Here is a 21,944-nt window from a genome sequence, read left to right on the forward strand (position 1 = left end):
TAGGGGTCATTTGAGATCATTGGATCTTGGAGTCTTGTGCTGAAGAAGCTATCTTGTAAACTTTTCTGGTGCTAACAAAGAAAGACTTTGGGGTTAAAAGCTTGCTGATGCTACTCTCTGGAAGTGCTGTGAGCTATTTTATTTTCTGCATATTTTGATTTTCAGCCATTAGTACCAGCTTATTATAGAGTATTGTTGAGCACAGGTATCTTGTTCACTTGCTAGGGTTTGAATGGTATTAGGTTTTCTGAAGTAATGGCAGGTATCTCCATTGCTTTTTGAGATCTAGTATTATTTTTTCTCTCTTTATTGATGGTTGAAGTGAGCTGTGCAGGAAACCCTTATTGAAGAAGATCAGCGGGCGTTTGGGGAAGTTCTCGGCTGAACCAGCCAACTCCTGCAAGCATTTTCTTGCAGAGCCCAGCTAGTTTTGATCCTGGGTTTATCATTTAGTTTATTTTTTTGAATTTGCATGAGAGATTTTCTGAAGTTTTTCATAGTAAATCTGATATTCTGAAAATATTACTGCTGTTATTGCTAAATCTAGCTGTTAAAAGAGTCAAAAGCTGTAAATTTTTTAGCTGATCTAGGGTTTAAATTTTGTTTTATACGCAGATTTCATTAGGTTTTTTTCTTTCTTCTGCAGGTTACAGGTGCTGGTTTTGGGGTTTTCTTCAATAAAATCTGAAGCAGGGATAATCTTCATCGTATTTTCTAAACTTCTGAAGGGACTTGGTGGTTCGTCGGAACTGTTTACTGCTCAAGACTTATTTGCAGAAAGAAATTTTTTTATTTTATTTATGAGAGCAGCTTGTTTCACTCCTGCGCGGCCTCCTATTCTTCACGTGAGTTGCTTGGCAACCCTCTATTTCTACGATCCCTTTATCTGCTGCCGACTGCGTATGCTCTCCCAAAAGCCTCTGTGTCTTCTCCACATTGCCATCGTATTTTCAGACTCTCATTACCCAAACTGTGGTTTCTAATCATATGCACGTCCATTGCCTCCTTCCCACGCACCACCTGCAAGACAATCTCCAGCAGTTGCTGCATCGAACCATTCCATTGTCATCTGCCCGATCCACGTACCAAGCTCCATACCTCCCGCGCGTAGTTATTTCACACAACTGCGGAATCAACACACCCAAAATCGTTCGATTTCCCTTGTTATTACATGCGTATGCAATACCGTTGTATTTTGGGGCCAGGTGATATATTCTGTGCGTCGATGTGTTTAAAATCCGCTGCGTCCATCTCCTCATCGAGCCTGCAACCTGCATTGTAAAGCCGCCACCGTCTTGACTGCCTCCATCGCTCAGCAAGTCGCATCCGCAGGCCCATCAAGCACGCTGCCATCACCTGTACGCATGTCGAATTTTTTTTTTTTACTTAGCTTACGTTTAACTTTCGTTCAGTTTCTGTTTTGTGTTAGGCTAGGGTTAGCGTATTTCTCTTTTGGTTTCGTTTCAAGCGTTTAGATTTCCAATTAGATCTTAGGTTCGTGGTTTAAAATTAAATTATTTATGTTTAGATTTCATTCATGCTTTTTTATATTTTTTCAGTGGTAGATTTTTACATATTTAATCTTCATTTAGAATTAGTATTTTATCTTTTCCGGTTTTAGACTTATACATATTTAAAGATTAAGCTTTTGAGATTTAAATTTAGTTTTTTTTATAGTTCAGTCAAGTTTTATTTTATTAAAAAAAAAAAAAAAATACAAAAATATAAAAACAAAAAATATTTGAAAATCAAATAAAAAAATATATAAGATATAAAAAGATATAAAAAATTCCTTTTTCCTAGAATTTGGATTTTCGATTTAATCTTTAGCTTTCTTTAAAAAAAAAAAAAATATATATATATATATATATATATATATATTATAAAATCATTTTTGGAAATTTTTTGCCAGTTTGAATCTTAGCCCAGGAATCTATTACTTTTTTCTCTTTCGCTGAGGCTAAATTTTCTAATGTGGGGTTAATGTTTATCATTTTTCATGTCGTTAAATATGCTTGAATGACTATTAAAAGATTAGCTATATGAATGTGATCTCCGGTTACCTTTTGAAATTTCGTGGTTGTTTAAAGCATTTATCTTTCGAAATTCTTTAATCGCTGGAATATCGTTATTGAGATTTAATCGCTGAATCATTATAAGAACATTGTGGTTTTACTGGATATCCTGCATCGTTCAAGTTATTTGATGATAAATGATTGCTGAACATGGTTTACATCTCTGCAACATCTAGTAAATAATCGTTTAAACATCAAACCCATAAGGCACTGGTCTATTTATTTAACAAATCATTTTAGTCCTTGTTCCTTCGTGTCTCCCAACCCAACTGGTTCACAGTTGGTCAATCATTTTCCCATAGGGTCTACCCCCCTTAGCCGCCGGAGACAGGCTTAAACGGAGAGACAGGGATCAGAGTGACAGCCCCCAGTCTAAGCGCTATCGTGTCAATCTGTGCGACAACACCGCCATTCGGAAAGAGCACGACAATGGAAAAAAAAAAGGAAGACAACCCTAGTCTCAAAATAGAGTTACTAGAGAATTATCGATGTTGGGCCACAAGTGACGACGAAGACAATTGCGAGCAATATAGCTTTGAGGACAAAGCTTCTGAAGGAAAGGGCTATGTTATGAATATAATTCATAACAAGTACTTAAATAAAATAAATATAAAAATTAAATAATTAAATATTAATTAGGTTAAATAGTGATTAAGTTAAGTGAAAAGGCATGTCTAAAAGGCATGCCCATTCACAAAGGACACTTGCTTAGGTATATAAATGGGGGTCCTCATTCTAAACAATCATCATACATCTTATATATATTAACACATTATTATTTACAAATACCTGTGTGTATTTTTACATTCAAGTTCCAAGTTATCAGTTTTCTTGCTTTAGCCATAGTTTTTATGCTTCATATGTCCAAAATCGATTCCCACATCAAGCTTTCGACTTCAAGACACCCAAAGAAGTTTGGACCGGTAAGAAACCTAATGTCTCTCATTTTAGAATTTTTGGTTGTCCTGTATATTTTCATGTACCGAAAGAGAAAAGAAACAAACTAGATGCATCTGGGAAGAAAGGAACATTTGTGGGCTACAGTGAAACTTCGAAGCCATATAGAATCTATGTGCCTGTCAAAGGGAAGTGGAATTGAGTCATGATGTCCCATGAACAAATTGTCAAGGTCGACCTCAGTGAAATGTAGACTCAAGAAGCCCAATGTATGTGTCTCCTCACCCACAATGAAGTGTATAAATAGAAGTGACCCTTCTCTCATTTGGATAGCACTCATCTCATCACATCTTCTTCTCTCTCCTCTCTTTATTGGTTTGTACAACTTGGAGGCTCTCTCTCCTTCCCATGTGTGGAAGAAGGCATATTTCTAGATTGGTTTTGGAGGCCGAAAATTTCAAAGATTAGGACATGCTTGACCAGTGTTGACTTATGTTTTGTGGGTAGAATTTCAATTTCTGTAGTTCGCATTCTTTGGCATGGATTTCGAGGTGATTGGGGACTGTTTGACAGAGTTGATTCTTGCGTTGACTTTTTGGTTTGACCCAGAATTACAGCAGACTTTGACTGGGTTGACCGAGTATTATTCGACTTGACTTTGACTCGCTTGGCAGGTTGCATTCTTCTGTTGTTGACCGAGCTGCTTGGAGGACGTTTTGGGGCAGCTTTGACCACCGTTAACTTTCTGGTTAGGGTTGCATTGACTATTGATTTGGCAGAACTGCTTTGGGCTTGTATTTCTGATATTTGTACTCTCCCTCTCTTTGCTGAACTATTGAAGAATAATAAGAAGATTTGATCAAAGGGTTCCCCACATTGGGGTTTGTCCCTGGCATCTGCCACATCTTATGTCCTCTTGTCTTGGCTTGTCCTTTGCATATGTTTTTATGTTCTATCTGCAATTACTGTCAATGTGTATAAGTTAATGTGATTGCTACTGAAGATAATTGGAAATTGTCATTGGGCTAACAAGGAACATTGAAGTAAATTGTGCTAAAGCATAGAACATACCATTGTTATCTAAAATTAACAGTTTCCCCTTAAGGATCTCAAATTTTCGTGGAATTTTCACGATTAATTCTCAATATATCCTCGTGCCCTAGGTGTGCCCTAGAAGGGAACCTAGCTTGTTTTTCTTCGATAGGTGGCCTCCTTGAGGGTTCTATGAGCCTTGTATTTGATAGAATAAATGATAAGAGACCCTTTCCTCTCTCTTACCTTGACCTAGTGAATACCTAGGAGGAATTTCTTCCCACAATTATCCATAAAAACCATAGATCTAGTGTAAGTACTTAGTAGGACTCTCAAGGAAAGCAAAGAGCCTATTTGAAGTGTCATATCATCTTATAAAGCTTCTTGAGAGATCCTATCTCACCCTTGGAATCTTGATCTTAGGCATACCTAATATCATTGCAAATCTTGAGCCCTAAGTCTTGGTCTCCATCCTAGGTCTTTCTTAGAGAGCCCTAAGCTTCCCTGAAGCATTGAGCCTTTATTATGTCTCTCCTTGAATGGGATTTGTGAAATCACATCATACCTAGTTGTTGACATATCAATTACAAGTGATTTCCTCCTACCGAGACTCCTCCCATCGGTGAAGGTCTGTAAAGAGCAGGGGGCATTGAATGATGGTGACAGTGGGTCTTTGTCCCATTGTTGTTACTACATCTAGTAGTTGTCCTATAGGTCCCCCTCCTAGGGTTCTGCTAGATTATATGGCAACAGTGCTCTTGATTAAATGCTAGTTCCATACCCTCGTACATGATAGAATCCAATGGGAAAGTTGCAATCACCCCAATCCTGAAATCCTAAAAACTATTAAGTCTACTAAATTTGAGTTGGATCTGTAATTCTACTTTCTCCCATATGAAATCCTATGTTGCAGGAAACGACCACCTAGCTAACATACATGTAGCTGATAAGCCCGGAAACATCGTCGAAACATGACTAAAACGTGGTCGAAACGCCAACGACAGGTCATCGAAAAGTGACTAAAAAATGGTTGAAACACCGCCAAAAAGTTTGGGCAATGTTTCAGGCTAAATCTGCACCATTTCCTCCCAAATTTGGCTTGTTTCAATGACTTTTTCTCTTCTGCGAGCTCAATTGAGCACCTAAGAAGGGTGTGGGGACCTTTTATGCCCAAAAAAGATTTAATCTACCAGTAAATTTTATCTTTAATCACTTCACAAACTAATTTATCTCTAATCAATCCATTCACGTATTTGTGTGTGTTTGTATGACATTTCAATCTATTTTTTCATTTTCCGAAGCCAGTGTTTCCAACCATACCTATGTCAGAAACTTCTAGGAGTTTTGGCGTTTCTTTCTATGATAGTATTCAAAACAGGCAAGATCGAATCCCTAATTAGTCAAACTAGTCAGTACATTAGGCTCGAAGGTCAACCCGGTCAATTCATTAGGCTCCGAGGTCTAATATCTAATCAAAAATAAACCACGAAGAATAGTCCATAGCTTTAGACTTCAAGATACCCGAAGAAGTTTTGACCGGTAAGAAACCTAATGTCTCTCATTTTAGAATTTTTGGTTGTCCCGTATATTTTCATGTACCGAAAGAGAAAAGAAACAAACTAGATGCATCTGGGAAGAAAGGAACATTTGTGGGCTAAAGTGAAACTTCGAAGCCATATAGAATCTATGTGCCTAGTCAAAGGGAAGTGGAATTGAGTCATGATGTCTCATGGACAAATTGTCAAGGTCGACCTCAGTGAAATGTAGGCTCAAGAAGCCCAATGGATGTGTCTCCTCACCCCCAATGAAGTGTATAAATAGAAGTGACCCTTCTCTCATTTGGACATCGCTCATCTCATCACATCTTCTTCTCTCTCCTCTCTTTATTGGTTTGAACAACTTGGAGGCTCTCTCTCCTTCCCTTGTGTGGAAGAAGGCATATTTCTAGATTGGTTTTGGAGGCCGAAAATTTCAAAGATTAGGACATGCATTGAACAGTGTTGACTTATGTTTTGTGGGCAGAATTTCTATTTCTGTAGTTCGCATTCTTTGGCATGGATTTCGAGGTGATTGGGGACTGTTTGACAGAGTTGATTGTTGCGTTGACTTTTTGGTTTGACCCAAAATTACAGCAGACTTTGACTGGGTTGACCGAGTATTTTTTGACTTGACTTTGACTCGCTTGGCAGGTCGCATTCTTCTGTTGTTGACCGAGCTGCTTGGAGGACGTTTTGGGGCAGCTTTGACCACCGTTAACTTTCTGGTTAGGGTTGCATTGAATATTGATTTGGCAGAACTGCTTTGGGCTTGTATTTCTGATATTTGTACTCTCTCTCTCTTTGCTGAACTATTGAAGAATAATAAGAAGATTTGATCAAAGGGTTTCCCCACATTGGGGTTTGTCCCTGGCATCCGCCACATCTTATGTCCTCTTGTCTTGGCTTGTCCTTTGCATATGCTTTTATGTTCTATCTGCATTTACTGTCAATGTGTATAAGTTAATGTGATTGCTGCTGAAGATAATTGGAAATTGTCATTGGGCTGCTAAGGAACATTGAAGTAAATTATGCTAAAGCATAGAACATACCATTGTTATCTAAAATTAACAGTTTCCCCTTAAGGATCTCAAATTTTCGTGGAATTCACACGGTTAATTCTCCATATATCCTTGTAACCTAGGTGTGCCCTAGAAGGGAACCTAGCTTGTTTTTCTTGGATAGGTGGCCTCCTTGAGGGTTCTATGAGCCTTGTATTTGATAGAATAAATGATAAGAGACCCTTTCCTCACTCTTATCTTGACCTAGTGAATACCTAGGAGGAATTTCTTCCCACAATTATCCATAAAAACCATAGATCTAATGTAAGTACTTAGTAGGTCTCTCAAGGAAAGCAAAGAGCCTATTTGAAGTGTCATGTCATCTTATAAAGCTTCTTGAGAGATCCTATCTCACACTTGGAATCTTGATCTTAGGCATACCTATTATCATTGCAAATCTCGAGCCCTAAGTCTTGGTCTCCATCCTAGGTCTTTCTTAGAGAGCCCTAAGCTTCCCTGAAGCATTGAGCCTTTATTATGTCTCTCCTTGAATGGGATTTGTGAAATCACTTCATACCTAGTTGTTGACATATCAATTACAAGTGATTTCCTCCTACTGAGGCTCCTCCCATCAGTGAAGGTCTAGAAAGAGCAGGGGGCATTGAATGATTGTGATAGTGGGTCTTTGTCGCATTGTTGTTACTAGGTCTAGTAGTTGTCCTATAGGTCCCCCTCCTAGGGTCCTGCTAGATTGCATGGCAACAGTGCTCTTGATTAAATGCTAGTTCCATACCCTCGTACATGATAGAATCCAATGGGAAAGTTGCAATCACCCCAATCCTGAAATCCTAAAAACTATCAAGTTTACTAAATTTGAGTGGGATCTAAAATTCTACTTTCTCCATATGAAATCCTACATACATGTACCCGATATGCCCGGAAACATTGTTGAAACATGACTAAAACGTGGTCGAAACGCCACCGACAGGTCATCGAAAAGTGACTAAAACATGGTTGAAACACCGCCAAAAAGTTTTGGCAATGTTTCAGGCTAAATCTGCACCGTTTCCTTCCAGATTTGGCTTGTTTCAATGACTTTTTTGCTTCTGCGAGCTCAATTGAGCAGCTAAGAAGGGTGTGGGGACCTTTTATGGAGAAAAAATATTTAATCTACCACTAAATTTTATCTTTAATCACTTCACAAACTAATTTATCTATAATCAATCCATTCACGTATTTTTGTGTGTTTGTATGACATTTCAATCGATTTTTTCATTTTCCGAAGCCAGTGTTTCCAACCATACCTGTGTCAGAAACTTCTAGGAGTTTTGGCGTTTCTTGCTATGATAGTATTCAAAACAGGCAAGATCGAATCACTAACTAGTCAAACTAGTCAGTACATTAAGCTCGAAGGTCAACCCGGTCAATTCATTAGTCTCAGAGGTCTAATATCTAATCAAAAATAAACCAAGAAGAATACTCCATAGCTTTGGACTTCAAGACACCCGAAGAGGTTTTGACCAGTAAGAAACTTAATGTCTCTCATTTTAGAATTTTTGGTTGTCCTGTATATTTTCATGTACCGAAAGAGAAAAGAAACAAACTAGATGCATCTGGGAAGAAAGGAACATTTGTGGGCTACAGTGAAACTTCGAAGCCATATAGAATCTATGTGCCTAGTCAAAGGGAAGTGGAATTGAATCATGACGTCTCATGGACAAATTGTCAAGATTGACCTCAGTGAAATGTAGGCTCAAGAAGCCCAATGGATGTGTCTCCTCACCCCCAATGAAGTGTATAAATAGAAGCGACCCTTCTCTCATTTGGACATCACTCATCTCATCACATCTTCTTCTCTCTCCTCTCTTTATTGGTTTGTACAACTTGGAGGCTCTCTCCCCTTCCCATGTGTGGAAGAAGGCATATTTCTAGATTGGTTTTGGAGGCAGAAAATTTCAAAGATTAGGACATGCGTTGACCAGTGTTGACTTATGTTTTGTGGACAGAATTTCGATTTCTGTAGTTCGCATTCTTTGGCATGGGTTTCGAGGTGATTGGGCACTGTTTGAAAGAGTTGATTGTTGCATTGACTCTCTGGTTTGACCCGGAATTACAGCAGACTTTGACTGGGTTGATTGAGTATTTTTTGACTTGACTTTGACTCACTTGATAGGTCGCATTCTTCTGTTGTTGACCGAGCTACTTGGAGGACGTTTTGGGGCAACTTTGACCACCGTTAACTTTCTGGTTAGGGTTGCATTGACTATTGATTTGGCAGAACTGCTTTGGGCTTGTATTTCTTATATTTGTACTCTCCCTCTCTTTACTGAACTATTGAAGAATAATAAGAAGATTTGATCAAAGGGTTTGCCCACATTGGGGTTTGTCCCTGGCATCCGCCACATCTTATTTCCTCTTGTCTTGGCTTGTCCTTTGCATATGTTTTTATGTTCTATCTGCATTTACTGTCAATTTGTATAAGTTAATGTGATTGCTACTGAAGATAATTGGAAATTGTCATTGGACTGATAAGGAACATTGAAGTAAATTGTGCTAAAGCATAGAACATACCATTGTTATCTAAAACTACCAGTTTCCCCTTAAGGATCTCAAATTTTCATGGAATTCTCATGGTTAATTCTCCATATATCCTCATGCCCTAGGTGTGCCCTAGGTGTGCCCTAGAAGGGAACCTAGCTTGTTTTTCTTCGATAAGTGGCCTCCTTGAGGGTTCTATGAGCCTTGTATTTGATAGAATAAATGATAAGAGACCCTTTCCTCTCTCTTACCTTGACCTAGTGAATACCTAGGAGGAATTTCTTCCCACAATTATCCATAAAAACCATAGATCTAGTGTAAGTACTTAGTAGGTCTCTCAAGGAAAGCAAAGAGCCTATTTGAAGTGTCATATCATCTTATAAAGCTTCTTGAGAGATCCTATCTCACCCTTGGAATCTTGATCTTAGGCATACCTATTATCATTGCAAATCTCGAGCCCTGAGTCTTTGTCTCCATCCTAGGTATTTCTTAGAGAGCTCTAAGCTTCCCTGAAGCATTGAGCCTTAATTATGTCTCTCCTTGAATGGGATTTGTGAAATCACTTCATACCTAGTTGTTGACATATCAATTACAGGTGATTTCCTCCTACCAAGACTCCTCCCATCGGTGAAGGTCTGTAAAGAGCAGGGGGCATTGAATGATGGTGACAGTGAGTCTTTGTCCCATTGTTGTTACTACGTCTAGTAGTTGTCCTATAGGTCCCCCTCCTAGGGTCCTGCTAGATTGTATGGCAACAGTGCTCTTAATTAAATGCTAGTTCCATACCCTCGTACATGATAGAATCGAATGGGAAAGTTGCAATCACCCCAATCCTGAAATCCTAAAAACTATTAAATCTACTAAATTTGAGTGGGATCTAAAATTCTACTTTCTCCATATGAAATCCTATGTTGCAGGAAACGACCACCTAGCTAACATACATGTACCCGATATGCCCGGAAACATCGTCAAAACATGACTAAAACGTGGTCGAAATGCCACCGACAGGTCATCGAAAAGTGACTAAAACATGGTTGAAACACCGCCAAAAAGTTTTGGCAATGTTTCAGGCTAAATCTGCACCGTTTCCTCCCAAATTTGGCTTGTTTCAATGACTTTTTCGCTTCTGCGAGCTCAATTGAGCACCTAAGAAGGGTGTGGAGACCTTTTATGGCCAAAAAACATTTAATCTACCACTAAATTTTATCTTTAATCACTTCACAAACTGATTTATCTCTAGTCAATCCATTCACGTATTTGTGTGTGTTTGTATGACATTTCAATCAATTTCCAAAGCCAGTGTTTCCAACCATACTTGTGTCAGAAACTTCTAGGAGTTTTGGCGTTTCTTGCTATGATAGTATTCAAAACAGGCAAGATCGAATCACTAACTAGTCAAACTAGTCCATACATTAGGCTCGAAGGTCAACCCAGTCAATTCATTAGGCTCAGAGGTCTAATATCTAATCAAAAATAAACCACGAAGAATAGTCCATAGCTTTGGACTTCAAGATACCCGAAGAAGTTTTGACCGGTAAGAACAATGTTGCACGAAGCGGGCGCGAAGCGGAAGCGCGGAAGCGTCATTTTCCAAAAATCTAGGAAGCGAAGCGTCCGCGGAAGCGTCTGCTATATATATATATATTTTTATATTTTTTTGCATTTATACTCAAAACAAACATCCCAAATACCAAATTAATTGTAGAAGACATGAAAACATGCATATTTTTGCATAAATCAAGATAGATATGGCATCCATGATTCCATTGTAGTTACTAGTATGTACAACAATCATCTATATTCTAGCTATTACAAACATACATCAAATTTTTAAGCATTACATGAATTTAGCAATTCAATTGTAAAATTAAATGGGAAAATTTTGATTTAAGCATTACATAATATCATCGAAACTCTGAAGTGCCTTGATCGAATCTCTATGTATGTGATGCAAAGTCCTTATCCTTGTAATATCATTGTTATGCGTCAAGATTTTGACAGTGAAACCTTCTCACCGAACCCTTATCATTGAGACTGTGTTAGGTACCAAGATCTTCTTATTGTGATGAAAACTTTCTCACTGTTGTGATACCAAATTTGTATCACTGTAGTTATACCAAAATCTATTGATGACTGTTCTTACTGTTGAGGCACCAAGACTGTGGTAGCACAAAACCTTTAATCTGCATTACCTTACTGTGGTACCCAAATTTTATTTCAGAGATAATTCGAGTTTCTGTGACTGCATCACTGCACTGAAGTGTGATCACTGTAATATCACCGAAGTGTGATCACTGTAATATCACCGAAGTGTGATCACTGTAATAGCATCGAAATCAAGGTAGCATCGAAACTGTGATAGGAATAACATTGAGTCACTGTAATACATAACAGAACTGTCTCCATTGCAATCCGCATTCATTGTGATACATAACAAAATTGAACCCAATCTTCAACGCAATCTTCTATGAGATCCGAGATAGTAATCTCAGTCATATCACCGAAACTGCTCTCTAAAATCCTTACCCGAATCCCAGGAAGCGCATTAAAATTTTGGAATCGCGCTTCGGAAAAAATGGAATCGCGCTTCCTAGGGCGCTTCCGGAACGCTTCCGTACGGGACGCGATTCCGGCCTAGGATCCGGGGGGGGGCGCTTCCTGCAACACTGGGTAAGAAACCTAATGTCTCTCATTTTAGAATTTTTGGTTGTCCCGAATATTTTCATGTACCGAAAGAGAAAAGAAACAAACTAGATGCATCTGGGAAGAAAGGAACATTTGTGGGCTAAAGTGAAACTTCGAAGCCATATAGAATCTATGTGCCTAGTCAAAGGGAAGTGGAATTGAGTCATGATGTCTCATGGACAAATTGTCAAGGTCGACCTCGGTGAAATGTAAGCTCAAGAAGCCCAATGGATGTGTCTCCTCACCCCCAATGAAGTGTATAAATAGAAGTGACCCTTCTCTCATTTGGACATCACTCATCTCATCACATCTTCTTCTCTCTCCTCTCTTTATTGGTTTGTACAACTTGGAGGCTCTCTCTCCTTCCCTTGTGTGGAAGAAGGCATATTTCTAGATTGGTTTTGGAGGCCGAAAATTTCAAAGATTAGGACATGCATTGACCAGTGCTGACTGATGTTTTGTGGTCAGAATTTTGATTTCTGTAGTTCGCATTCTTTGGCATGGATTTCGACGTGATTGGGGACTGTTTGACAGAGTTGATTGTTGCATTGACTTTTTGGTTTGACCCAGAATTACAGCATACTTTGACTGGGTTGACCAAGTATTTTTTGACTTGACTTTGACTCGCTTGGCAGGTCGCATTCCTCTGTTGTTAACCGAGCTGCTTGGAGGACATTTTGGGGCAGCTTTGACCACCGTTAACTTTCTGGTTAGGTTTACATTGACTATTGATTTGGCAGAACTGCTTTGGGCTTGTATTTCTGATATTTGTACTCTCCCTCTCTTTGCTGAACTATTGAAGAATAATAAGAAGATTTGACCAAAGGGTTTCCCCACATTGGGGTTTATCCCTGGCATCCGCCACATCTTATGTCCTCTTTTCTTGGCTTGTCCTTTGCATATGTTTTTATGTTCTATCTGCATTTACTGTCAATGTGTATAAGTTAATGTGATTCCTACTTAAAATAGTTGGAAATTGTCATTGGGCTGATAAGGAACATTATGTAAATTGTGCTAAAGCATAGAACATACCATTGTTATCTAAAATTAACAGTTTCCCCTTAAGGATCTCAAATTTTCGTGGAATTCTCACGATTAATTCTCCATATATCCTCGTGCCCTAGGTGTGCCCTAGAATGGAACCTAGCTTGTTTTTCTTCGATAGGTGGCCTCCTTGAGGGTTCTATGAGCCTTGTATTTGATAGAATAAATGATAAGAGACACTTTCCTCTCTTGTACCTTTACCTAGTGAATACCTAGGAGGAATTTCTTCCCACAATTATCCATAAAAACCATAGATCTAGTGTAAGTACTTAGTAGGTCTCTCAAGGAAAGCAAAGAGCCTATTTGAAGTGTCATATCATCTTATAAAGCTTCTTGAGAGATCCTATCTCACCCTTGGAATCTTGATCTTAAGCATACCTATTATCATTGCAAATCTCGAGCCCTAGGTCTTGGTCTGCATCCTAGGTCTTTCTTAGAGAGCCCTAAGCTTCTTTGAAGCATTGAGCCTTTATTATGTCTCTCCTTGAATGGGATTTGTGAAATCACTTCATACCTAGTTGTTGACATACCAATTACAAGTGATTTCCTCCTACCGAGACTCCTCCCATCGGTGAAGGTCTGTAAAGAGCAGGGGGCATGAATGATGGTGACAGTGGGTCTTTGTCCCATTGTTGTCACTACGTCTAGTAGTTGTCCTATAGGTCCCCCTCCTAGGGTCCTGCTAGATTGTATGGCAACAGTGCTCTTGATTAAATGCTAGTTCCATACCCTCGTACATGATAGAATCCAATGGGAAAGTTGCAATCACCCCATTCCTGAAATCCTAAAAACTATTAAGTCTACTAAATTTGAGTGGGATGTAAAATTCTACTTTCTCCATATGGAATCCTATGTTGCAGGAAACGACCACCTAGCTAACATACATGTACCCGATATGCCCGGAAACATCGTCGAAACATGACTAAAACGTGGTCAAAACGCCACCGACAGGGCATCGAAAAGTGACTAAAACATGGTTGAAACACCGCCAAAAAGTTTTGGCAATGTTTCAGGCTAAATCTGCACCGTTTCCTGCCAAATTTGGCTTGTTTCAATGACTTTTTTGCTTCTGCGAGCTCAATGGAGCACCTAAGAAGGATGTGGGGACCTTTTATGGCCAAAAAATATTTAATCTACCACTAAATTTTATCTTTAATCACTTCACAAACTAATTTATCTCTAATCACTCCATTCACGTATTTGTGTGTGTTTGTATGACATTTCAATCGATTTTTTCATTTTCCGAAGCCATTGTTTCCAACCATACCTGTCTCAAAACCTTCTAGGAGTTTTGGCGTTTCTTGCTATGATAGTATTCAAAACAAGCAAGATCGAATCACTAACTAGTCAAACTAGTCAATACATTAGGCTCGAAGGTCAACCCAGTCAATTCATTAGGCTCGGAGGTCTAATATCTAATCAAAAATAAGCCACGAAGAATACTCTAACACATATATTCAAAGCTAAGACCGATAACCCCATTCAGGCCCAGGCAGACCCCAATTTGGTACCAATCCAGTCACAAATTGGTCAGTTCCTTCATAAACCACTTGGGTCGTTACCAGTGTGCTTAGAACTTAGATGTCAATATTGTGGGGAGTCCGGGACCATCGATGGCAACTTTTCAAGTGGTTTTGGAGGAAGCATGGGTGATTTTCCTTCTAAAACAACCCCCCTTGGCCATAAAAAACACCTTCCCCCACCCAAATGCCAGCGTGCTTAAACTTAGATCTCACCTTTATGGGGGAGTTCGGGACCATCGATGGCAATTTTTCAGGTGGTTTTCCTTCCAAAACAACCCCCCTTGGCCATAAAACCAACCCTCCCCCTGCTAAATGCTAAGCCTAAATAAAAAAACCTATCTCAACACAAGCATGTTGGCAATCAATGGTAATGTTAAAAGGATAGTGGCAGTTCATCCTTTTACTTAAATTTTTAACATTACCATGAAAAGACTCGGGATATTTGAAAGTGGTTTCGACCTCATTGGAATTCATACAGAGAAACTAGAATTTTAGATCTCGCTCAAAATTCAACAGACTTAATGGTTTTCAAGATTTCAAGATTTGGGGGATTGTAATGTTTCCATTTGATTTTGTCACGCGTGAGAGTATGAGATTAGCATTTGGTCAAGAGCACGAAGCCCTTTCTGTACCTTGATGTTGGTGTTATTGATTGTTGAACTTCGTTGATGTTGGTGGTATTGATTGTTGAACCCCTCTATGATGGCTTTAACAAAAATGTACACTTCACTCAGATGAAAATAATTGGTTAGGCATGCCAAGATTTCTCTACCATATTATAAGGTTGAGGAGATGAACCCTTCACTCAAACCAAAATCATTGGTTAGTCATGTTAAACTTTTTCCATTTCTACCATATTATAAGGTTGAGCAATTCAAGTCTGAAGACTTTGAGCTAGATGATGTTTATGTAGCTCTCATTGATGATCCCATTTCTAATAGTGTTGAATCAATGATGAGTTTGATGAGTGATCATGTTGATTAGTGATTTTTAGTTTTGATGTCTAGTTTTGTTACTACTACTACTGAGGTTGCAAATGAGTGTGAGGAGTCCTCAAACTCTGAGCCAGACAATGTTTTTGTAGCTCCTATTGATGATTCCATGTCTATTAGTGGTTATGAGTTTGATCATGATGAAGAGTGATCATGTTGATCACTGATATGTAGATTTGTAATATGCCAGTGGCCCCATAGCCTGTAGCATTGTTTTTGGACTCTAGAGGCCATTTAGAGGCTCATTGATTATGCATTTCGTTGCTAATATGTATTTCACTCGGCGCCATTTTGACATATTCACCTTTAAGATGAGCAAACTTTGCATATTTTGTCCCTATTGGTATGGAATCATGGTTTTAAATCTTAGGAATATTTTTTCAATAAAAAATTAATTATTTCATGTATTTTTTAAAGACCAGTTCATTGAGATCTGACCAGCTCGATTTTTCCAATTCCAGTTCAAAAACCAGTCTGAAAGGTGGACTAGGTTGGTTACCAGTTCCGGTTTTAAATACTATGCGTGCAGCATACATGAAACCCAATGAGGTTGGAAGTTCCAATGTCGCGAACATCGGCATCGGGATAAAATCGGCAAGGGTCCTTAAAACCAAAAAATCGGGAAAATCGGGAAAATATCGGTAAAAAATCGACAAACATCAGCAAAATTAAGATACCATAAAAATAGCCCGCAGGGGTTTGGTCCCGTGGCCAGCGGACGGTCTGCTAAGTCGTTCATGCTGCTGTGCAGGTCACGGGTTCAAGTCTCGTCTTAACCTGAGGGTCGTTCTTGCGCGCTGGGCGGTTCCTCCTAGCGGTTATAGTGGCAGCCGGTGGGATTCGACCCCGTGTAACACAAGTACGATACCACCACCATTGCCAATTCCACTAGATATAAAAAAAAAAATAAGATACCATAAAAATATTTTTAAAAATCAGCAAACATCGGCTAGGCCAAAAAATCGTGATTTCGAGATAAAATCAGAATGTTATCGAGATATTCACAACACTGGTTGGAACCACTCTCAAACATTTTGAAACAATCAAAGGTGATATTATTCTCCTTTACCTTTCATTGTCATCCTTTGAATAATTAGGCTGCCCCACTCATAAATTATTGTTCTTTTTCAAATAACTTGTATTCAGCCCACCAGCAATGCTGATACACATTGTACAGCCAGTGAAATGCGCAGAATGGCGCCTGAAATGTGAAACATGTTTCACCCCTTTCAAACGCATTTCAAGCACATATCAAGCATGTTTCGGCATTTCCATACTGAAACATGCTTGGTACCTTGGGGGTTGTGCAGCGTTTCCTGCAACTTAGATCTAACGCCAGGTTGGACAAGACTGGTCTGTTGGGTGGCCTATGTTCAGATTTTCAATGCCCGGAGACAGTGAGGGGCATATCTTCTAAGACTATCGATTTGCTAGGTGTTATGGGAGCTGGTTTAAGAAGCATCATTTGATGCTTTTTCAGGGCAGGGCTCACTGGCAAGCAGCACTGTTTGAGGATGGTTGTGCCCTTGTTTGTGCTACATTTTTCAAGCTTTCGCATTACTTGAGGATAGTGGCGCTAATTGTTTTGTGGAAACTCAGGTGTAAATTTGTTTTTGAGCATAAGGTTATCTTTGTCTGCTTTCAGTTCAGAATGGAATGATGAGGTACATCATCAGTTGTTGGAGAAAAGAGCTTTGTTGATTAAAGATGTCCAATCTTTGGATTGCACAAACTTCAGATTACTCTGCTTTTATTTCTTCTTTAGTAGCTATCAGAAGAACCATGAAGCTCATTGTACTTACCCTTGCACTTTTCTTATGCATATATAAGATGTATTTTTCAAAAAAGAAATGTACTTAAAACCACATCCACAATTTACAGGCATGCTATGAGTCAGCAACTCATTAAAGAACAATAAAAAAATTAAGACCCAGTCATCTTCACTTAATTATAGAAACTTTGTCTAAACAAGCCCCTAAGTGGAAATAATAAGACATTTTGTCTGAACAAGCGGCTAGGCGGGTATACTTAATTCTAAAATCATACTAAATCAAGCTTTCCAGTTGCAAATATTTACAATCAAATTATGTCATCTTGAATTAAAACTAAATCAAGATATTCCTTTCGAGACAAGAAGCTTACACTAACAACTTACCATGATTCCTTTAATTGAACACCCAGATGTTTTTGTGAATAGGTCAATATCCCAACAGCAGCCTAAAATACAAATTCCAGTCAGTAAATGAGGCCTCTAATTGATGAATCTGAATAAAGACAAATTCATACATGAAAAGATATCGTCTGAAGTGGCACAACAAAAAATGAAAAAACAGAATGGCATAACCAAAAGATGCAAGAAATTTTGCAATAAAAAGGCTTGCTGTATGTACCTCATGCTGGTGTAACTGATTATTGATGTGTATTAGAGACTCGACAACAGCTACTGGATTGGCTTCCATCTTTTTAGTTTCTGCCCCTTCAAATTCCATTTCCTTGTAATGCAAAGCTTTTGCAAATGCTCGACACTATAAGCAGAAACAAAATAGTTTAAACCATAAACAATAATCTCCATCTCAAAAAAATATTCATTTCTATGTTGCACCGAGTTTCACAGAAAGAAGAGAAAGTTTCCAAGACCACCAGGGAACAAAGTGAATGGGGAAGGGTGGGGCAAAATCCCAAGGGGTGCTACAAGGGCCAGCACCAATAAGATATTAAAAATATTAATAATGATTTTAAAATGTAAAATGCCATAATGACAATGTGTTAATACAAAAAGCTATTAAGTTTCCAAAAGAAAATGAGACAATTACACATAACAGAAAAGGAAAACATTTAATTTTCTCATTTATAATAAAAATTAAAATATGCTGATACATCAGATTAATCTCAAGGCCACCCACTTGAATCTCCAGCCCAAATCTCTCATCCATCATTCTCAAAAATAAATCTCAAGGCTGCCATTTACTTGTGCTCTAAATCTCACTAACTCTTAAGTTTTATCTCTTATGCCTGGCTTCCCCATACTCTTTTTTCTTCTAAAAATATTAATAGCTGTGTGTCCATCAACGTCTGAGAGAAAAATACTGGTACCGAGTTGCGTGTTCTAGCAGGGAAATACAAAGCATCCACTCACATTGAGACAGCCAAGGCATATAATGATGACCCCCATTGTCGAGAAACATAATCTGCGCCACTGTCCACTGGCAACATAGAAACATAGGGAATGTGTTCCCCCAGGCTGGGGCACATCCCCCTACTTCGCAGGTTCAAATTCAATGTAAAAACTATTAATTGGCTCCTCAATTCTAATAATTTAGAATCAACATACAACTATTGGTGCAAATAGTCATGGTCAATCTGGCACAATGCCTGGCTAGAATGTACCTTCTCAGCAAGGGCACCAAGGAGTCGAATATCAATAGGCAGATGTTTCTCATCATGCTCCATGAATTCTGCCTGTACATAAAATGATGAAACTTGTTATTAACAGACTACATACCACATGATCATATGTAAAGAGTTATAATAGAAGGTAGACAATAAACAAGGAAAGCTGGGGTACCAAGTTGAGAAGTGTAGCTAAGATCTCAGGAGGAATATTTGGAGAAGAAAATGCCATCTCAAGGTTTCGAACTAGCAGTTGTTGATAGGCTTCATTTAACTGTGCCCAGCAACTCACGAAACCTGCTGCAAATAGTTCTCTACCTACAGATGGCTGCAAAATCCACAAATTAAGGTTACTCTCCCTAGAAGGTGACTGAAAAAACATATGGATTAAAAGTGCATGAACCTGCAATTGTGCTAGTCGAGCACAAGTACGTAAAGCTGGTGATGGAGATTCTTTCAAAAGCTCTATGCTAAAATGGCGCATCCACTCTGCCCAGTCTTCCTTGGTACTTCGTTGAGAAGCCTCCCAGGCATTTCGTAATCGGCCATCATTAACCTAGAAGTGATTCATGTGCATTTGTTACAGAAAGCAACCTTAAACAAAAACAAAGAAAACTCAACTCCATGTCCATGCTACTACATGTCCACAAACCAATTCAAAAAAATCATATCCACAAGACAGCTTTGGTCCTGATATTGATTTTAAGAACTACAAGACAAGAGATCCATAACTGCGTTCATTCTTATTAAATAAATCATACAGAGTATTCCATAAATGAACTGAAATATTTTCCAACAGGCCAAGCAACATTTTTCTCAAACTTTCAGATTGACAAAGTAACAAAGGGGGCCAGTCAACTGGTCAACCAATAATGAGAATTGACATTTACATAAAAGATGCTTAAATGTTTATGCCTAGTATACTATAATTATAATTTTAGCTTTCAAATATAAATGTATTTGGTCGTAGTAATCATTTAAAAAGCCCACATTGCTTGCTACTTCACATATAACATAAGTGCAACAAAAAAGTGAAGATATTTAACATGCAACAAACAATTGAAGATATTTAACATGTAAGCATATAAAGTGCAGCATACGGCTGAAGAACTGTATCAAAATTCAAAAAATAATTCTCACCTTTAATTATATAATGCTAAGGAAATAGAAATAAGCTTACTCCAATAATTAATCCCCAAGAATTCAACAACTTGATAAGAACCATGAACTTATGCAAATGGCAAAGATAAGATTACAAGGATGTATTGATTTTCTAATGGTAAGAGCAAAGCATTTTCAAAACTGATCAATCATGTAAATACCTACAGTCTTTCTAATTGTTACCAGAAATAGGAAAGCAGTAAACTAAGTTACAGGAAATGCAGTGGCGGTGTGCCTGAAACACCATTCCCTATTTCAGGTACAGATTCGGTCAGAAAAGTCTCTGAAACACATCTCAAACGTTTCAGATTCTTTGAATATTGTATACATCCCTGGAAACATGTGGGAAACATATTGATGGTTTTAGCTGCCATTTTGGTGTAGTGATGCTAGTAGAGCGATGTGGCAAATTTTCTATTCATGTTTACATACCACTGATCTGAGAGATGTGGCACATTTTGCATGTAATGTTTACATAACATTGATCTACTAATATGAATGGCAACCTCTTTTGGCTTTATTTATAAATTTGAAATTCAGGAATGGCATTCCAAATTTTTTGTTCAATGGTTAACATCTACTTATCAGACTGATTAAATCCTTAACCACAAATAAATTCTGAAGAGAACTTCACTACTGGAGGCAAAGGAATATGAAGTTAATAGCACCAGTTAAATATTAAAACTGATTGACTTAGACACTTCAATTCTCTTATCATCTTCATTCTTTGTTTGTCTTGTAATCAAAATCTTGGCTCTATTGGCATATCTTTTGAGACATTCATAAAAATGTGATAAGCCTTCTTATATCGACAATGTTACTGTGGTCCATTGTCCCAAGGCTTGTGTTGGCCTTAACAATCAATAATCAATTTCATTCCTCTGACAATTCTACTTAATTGAAGCAAGAACAGATAAATAAATAATATTGCTATATTAGTGTCCAACAAATGACCTAAAGAATAGTCAATGAGACTGAAGAGCGAAACTAAACTCGGCTAAGAACCTGCAAGGGTGCATAAGGTTACTTTGAAAGTATAAAGCAAGCTAAAAAAGGTTACTTTGAAAGCATAAAGCAAGCTAAACAAGGTTACTTTGAAAGCATAAAGCAAGCGAAACTAATAGAAGCAGGAAAAATGAAAGATCATAACCAAATAATGTCAAAATTAAGAAAGAAAAGAAGCAACATATTGTAACCCACCAAAAAGTGGGTACCCTTAGGAAAAATTTCTCCTAATCACATCATCCAGCTCGCAGCCGGCCGCCTCCTATAGCCACTGAGTAGCCGATGTGATGTGTCGTTCTTATCTCTGCCACCTGCATCACTTGTATGTTCCCTCGCCCATTTGTCAAGAGCACATGATGGAAGGTGGGAAATCCAACCCAAAAGGTACTTTATTCATTATGCAATCAGGTGCCTATGTTTCTTTCTCATTTGGGCATTTGGCGTGGATTATGGGGTGATTTGGAAGAAGGAAGGGTTTTAACTATGGTTTTGTTCCCTCAACTTAAATGGGGGCTTAATCTTCAATCCTAGTCTAGTGGGACCTCCCCTAATGGCCCGTGGCTTTAGGAAGGGCACAATGTGGGAAACCCTAATTGAGATAGTGTTGTCATGTTTTCCCCATTCCATACTTACCACTTTCCATCCCCATTATAAGCCCTATACTCCACCTCCCATCTCTAGGACCACTTGACCATGGGTCCACTAGGATTTAGCACACCCCCTCCCCTTTTCCACATATCTGGGTCAGAACTGAACTTTGCCCAGAAAGGTTGATGCAGCTAAAATAAAAGGAAAGAGCATATCATGGCCACAAGTAAGAAACAAAAGAAAGAAAATTATAAAATCCAAAAGATGGCTGGGACATTAGCATTAGCACATGGCCAAAAGCCAAGAATGAGCTCAACCCCTTATCATTATGGCCATCACCTGGTTCCTCGGGCCAATATTGCCCTGCCACATCATGTTGAGGAACCCTTGCATGCACCAACCCCTGGTGGGTGATGAATTGCCCCACCACTAAGGGGTAAGCCACTATTACATGTGAAAATTTCAATTACTGAAATCC

At 38.5% G+C, this 21,944-nt stretch overlaps 1 protein-coding gene across 3 annotated transcripts in view; it reads right to left on the bottom strand.

Annotated features, from left to right (window-relative positions):
- LOC149263930 (serine/threonine-protein kinase TOR-like) overlaps positions 1 to 21,944 on the bottom strand; it is a 491,915-nt gene that overhangs the window by 296,538 nt on the left and 173,433 nt on the right. For all 3 annotated transcript variants that reach the window (XM_089426963.1, XM_089426958.1, XM_089426968.1), the window contains exons 27-31: positions 19,116 to 19,268; positions 18,888 to 19,040; positions 18,710 to 18,781; positions 17,713 to 17,847; positions 17,478 to 17,539 (exon numbers count right to left, since the gene is read on the bottom strand). In XM_089426963.1, the coding sequence (XP_089283089.1) occupies positions 17,478 to 17,539; positions 17,713 to 17,847; positions 18,710 to 18,781; positions 18,888 to 19,040; positions 19,116 to 19,268 (575 nt within the window). The remainder of the gene's footprint in view (positions 1 to 17,477; positions 17,540 to 17,712; positions 17,848 to 18,709; positions 18,782 to 18,887; positions 19,041 to 19,115; positions 19,269 to 21,944) is intronic.

Source organism: Pinus tabuliformis, chromosome 6 (genome assembly GCF_031772625.1).
Source record: "Pinus tabuliformis cultivar Carrire ecotype Pingquan chromosome 6, CPIR1, whole genome shotgun sequence".
NCBI classification, from domain to species: Eukaryota; Viridiplantae; Streptophyta; class Pinopsida; order Pinales; family Pinaceae; genus Pinus; species Pinus tabuliformis.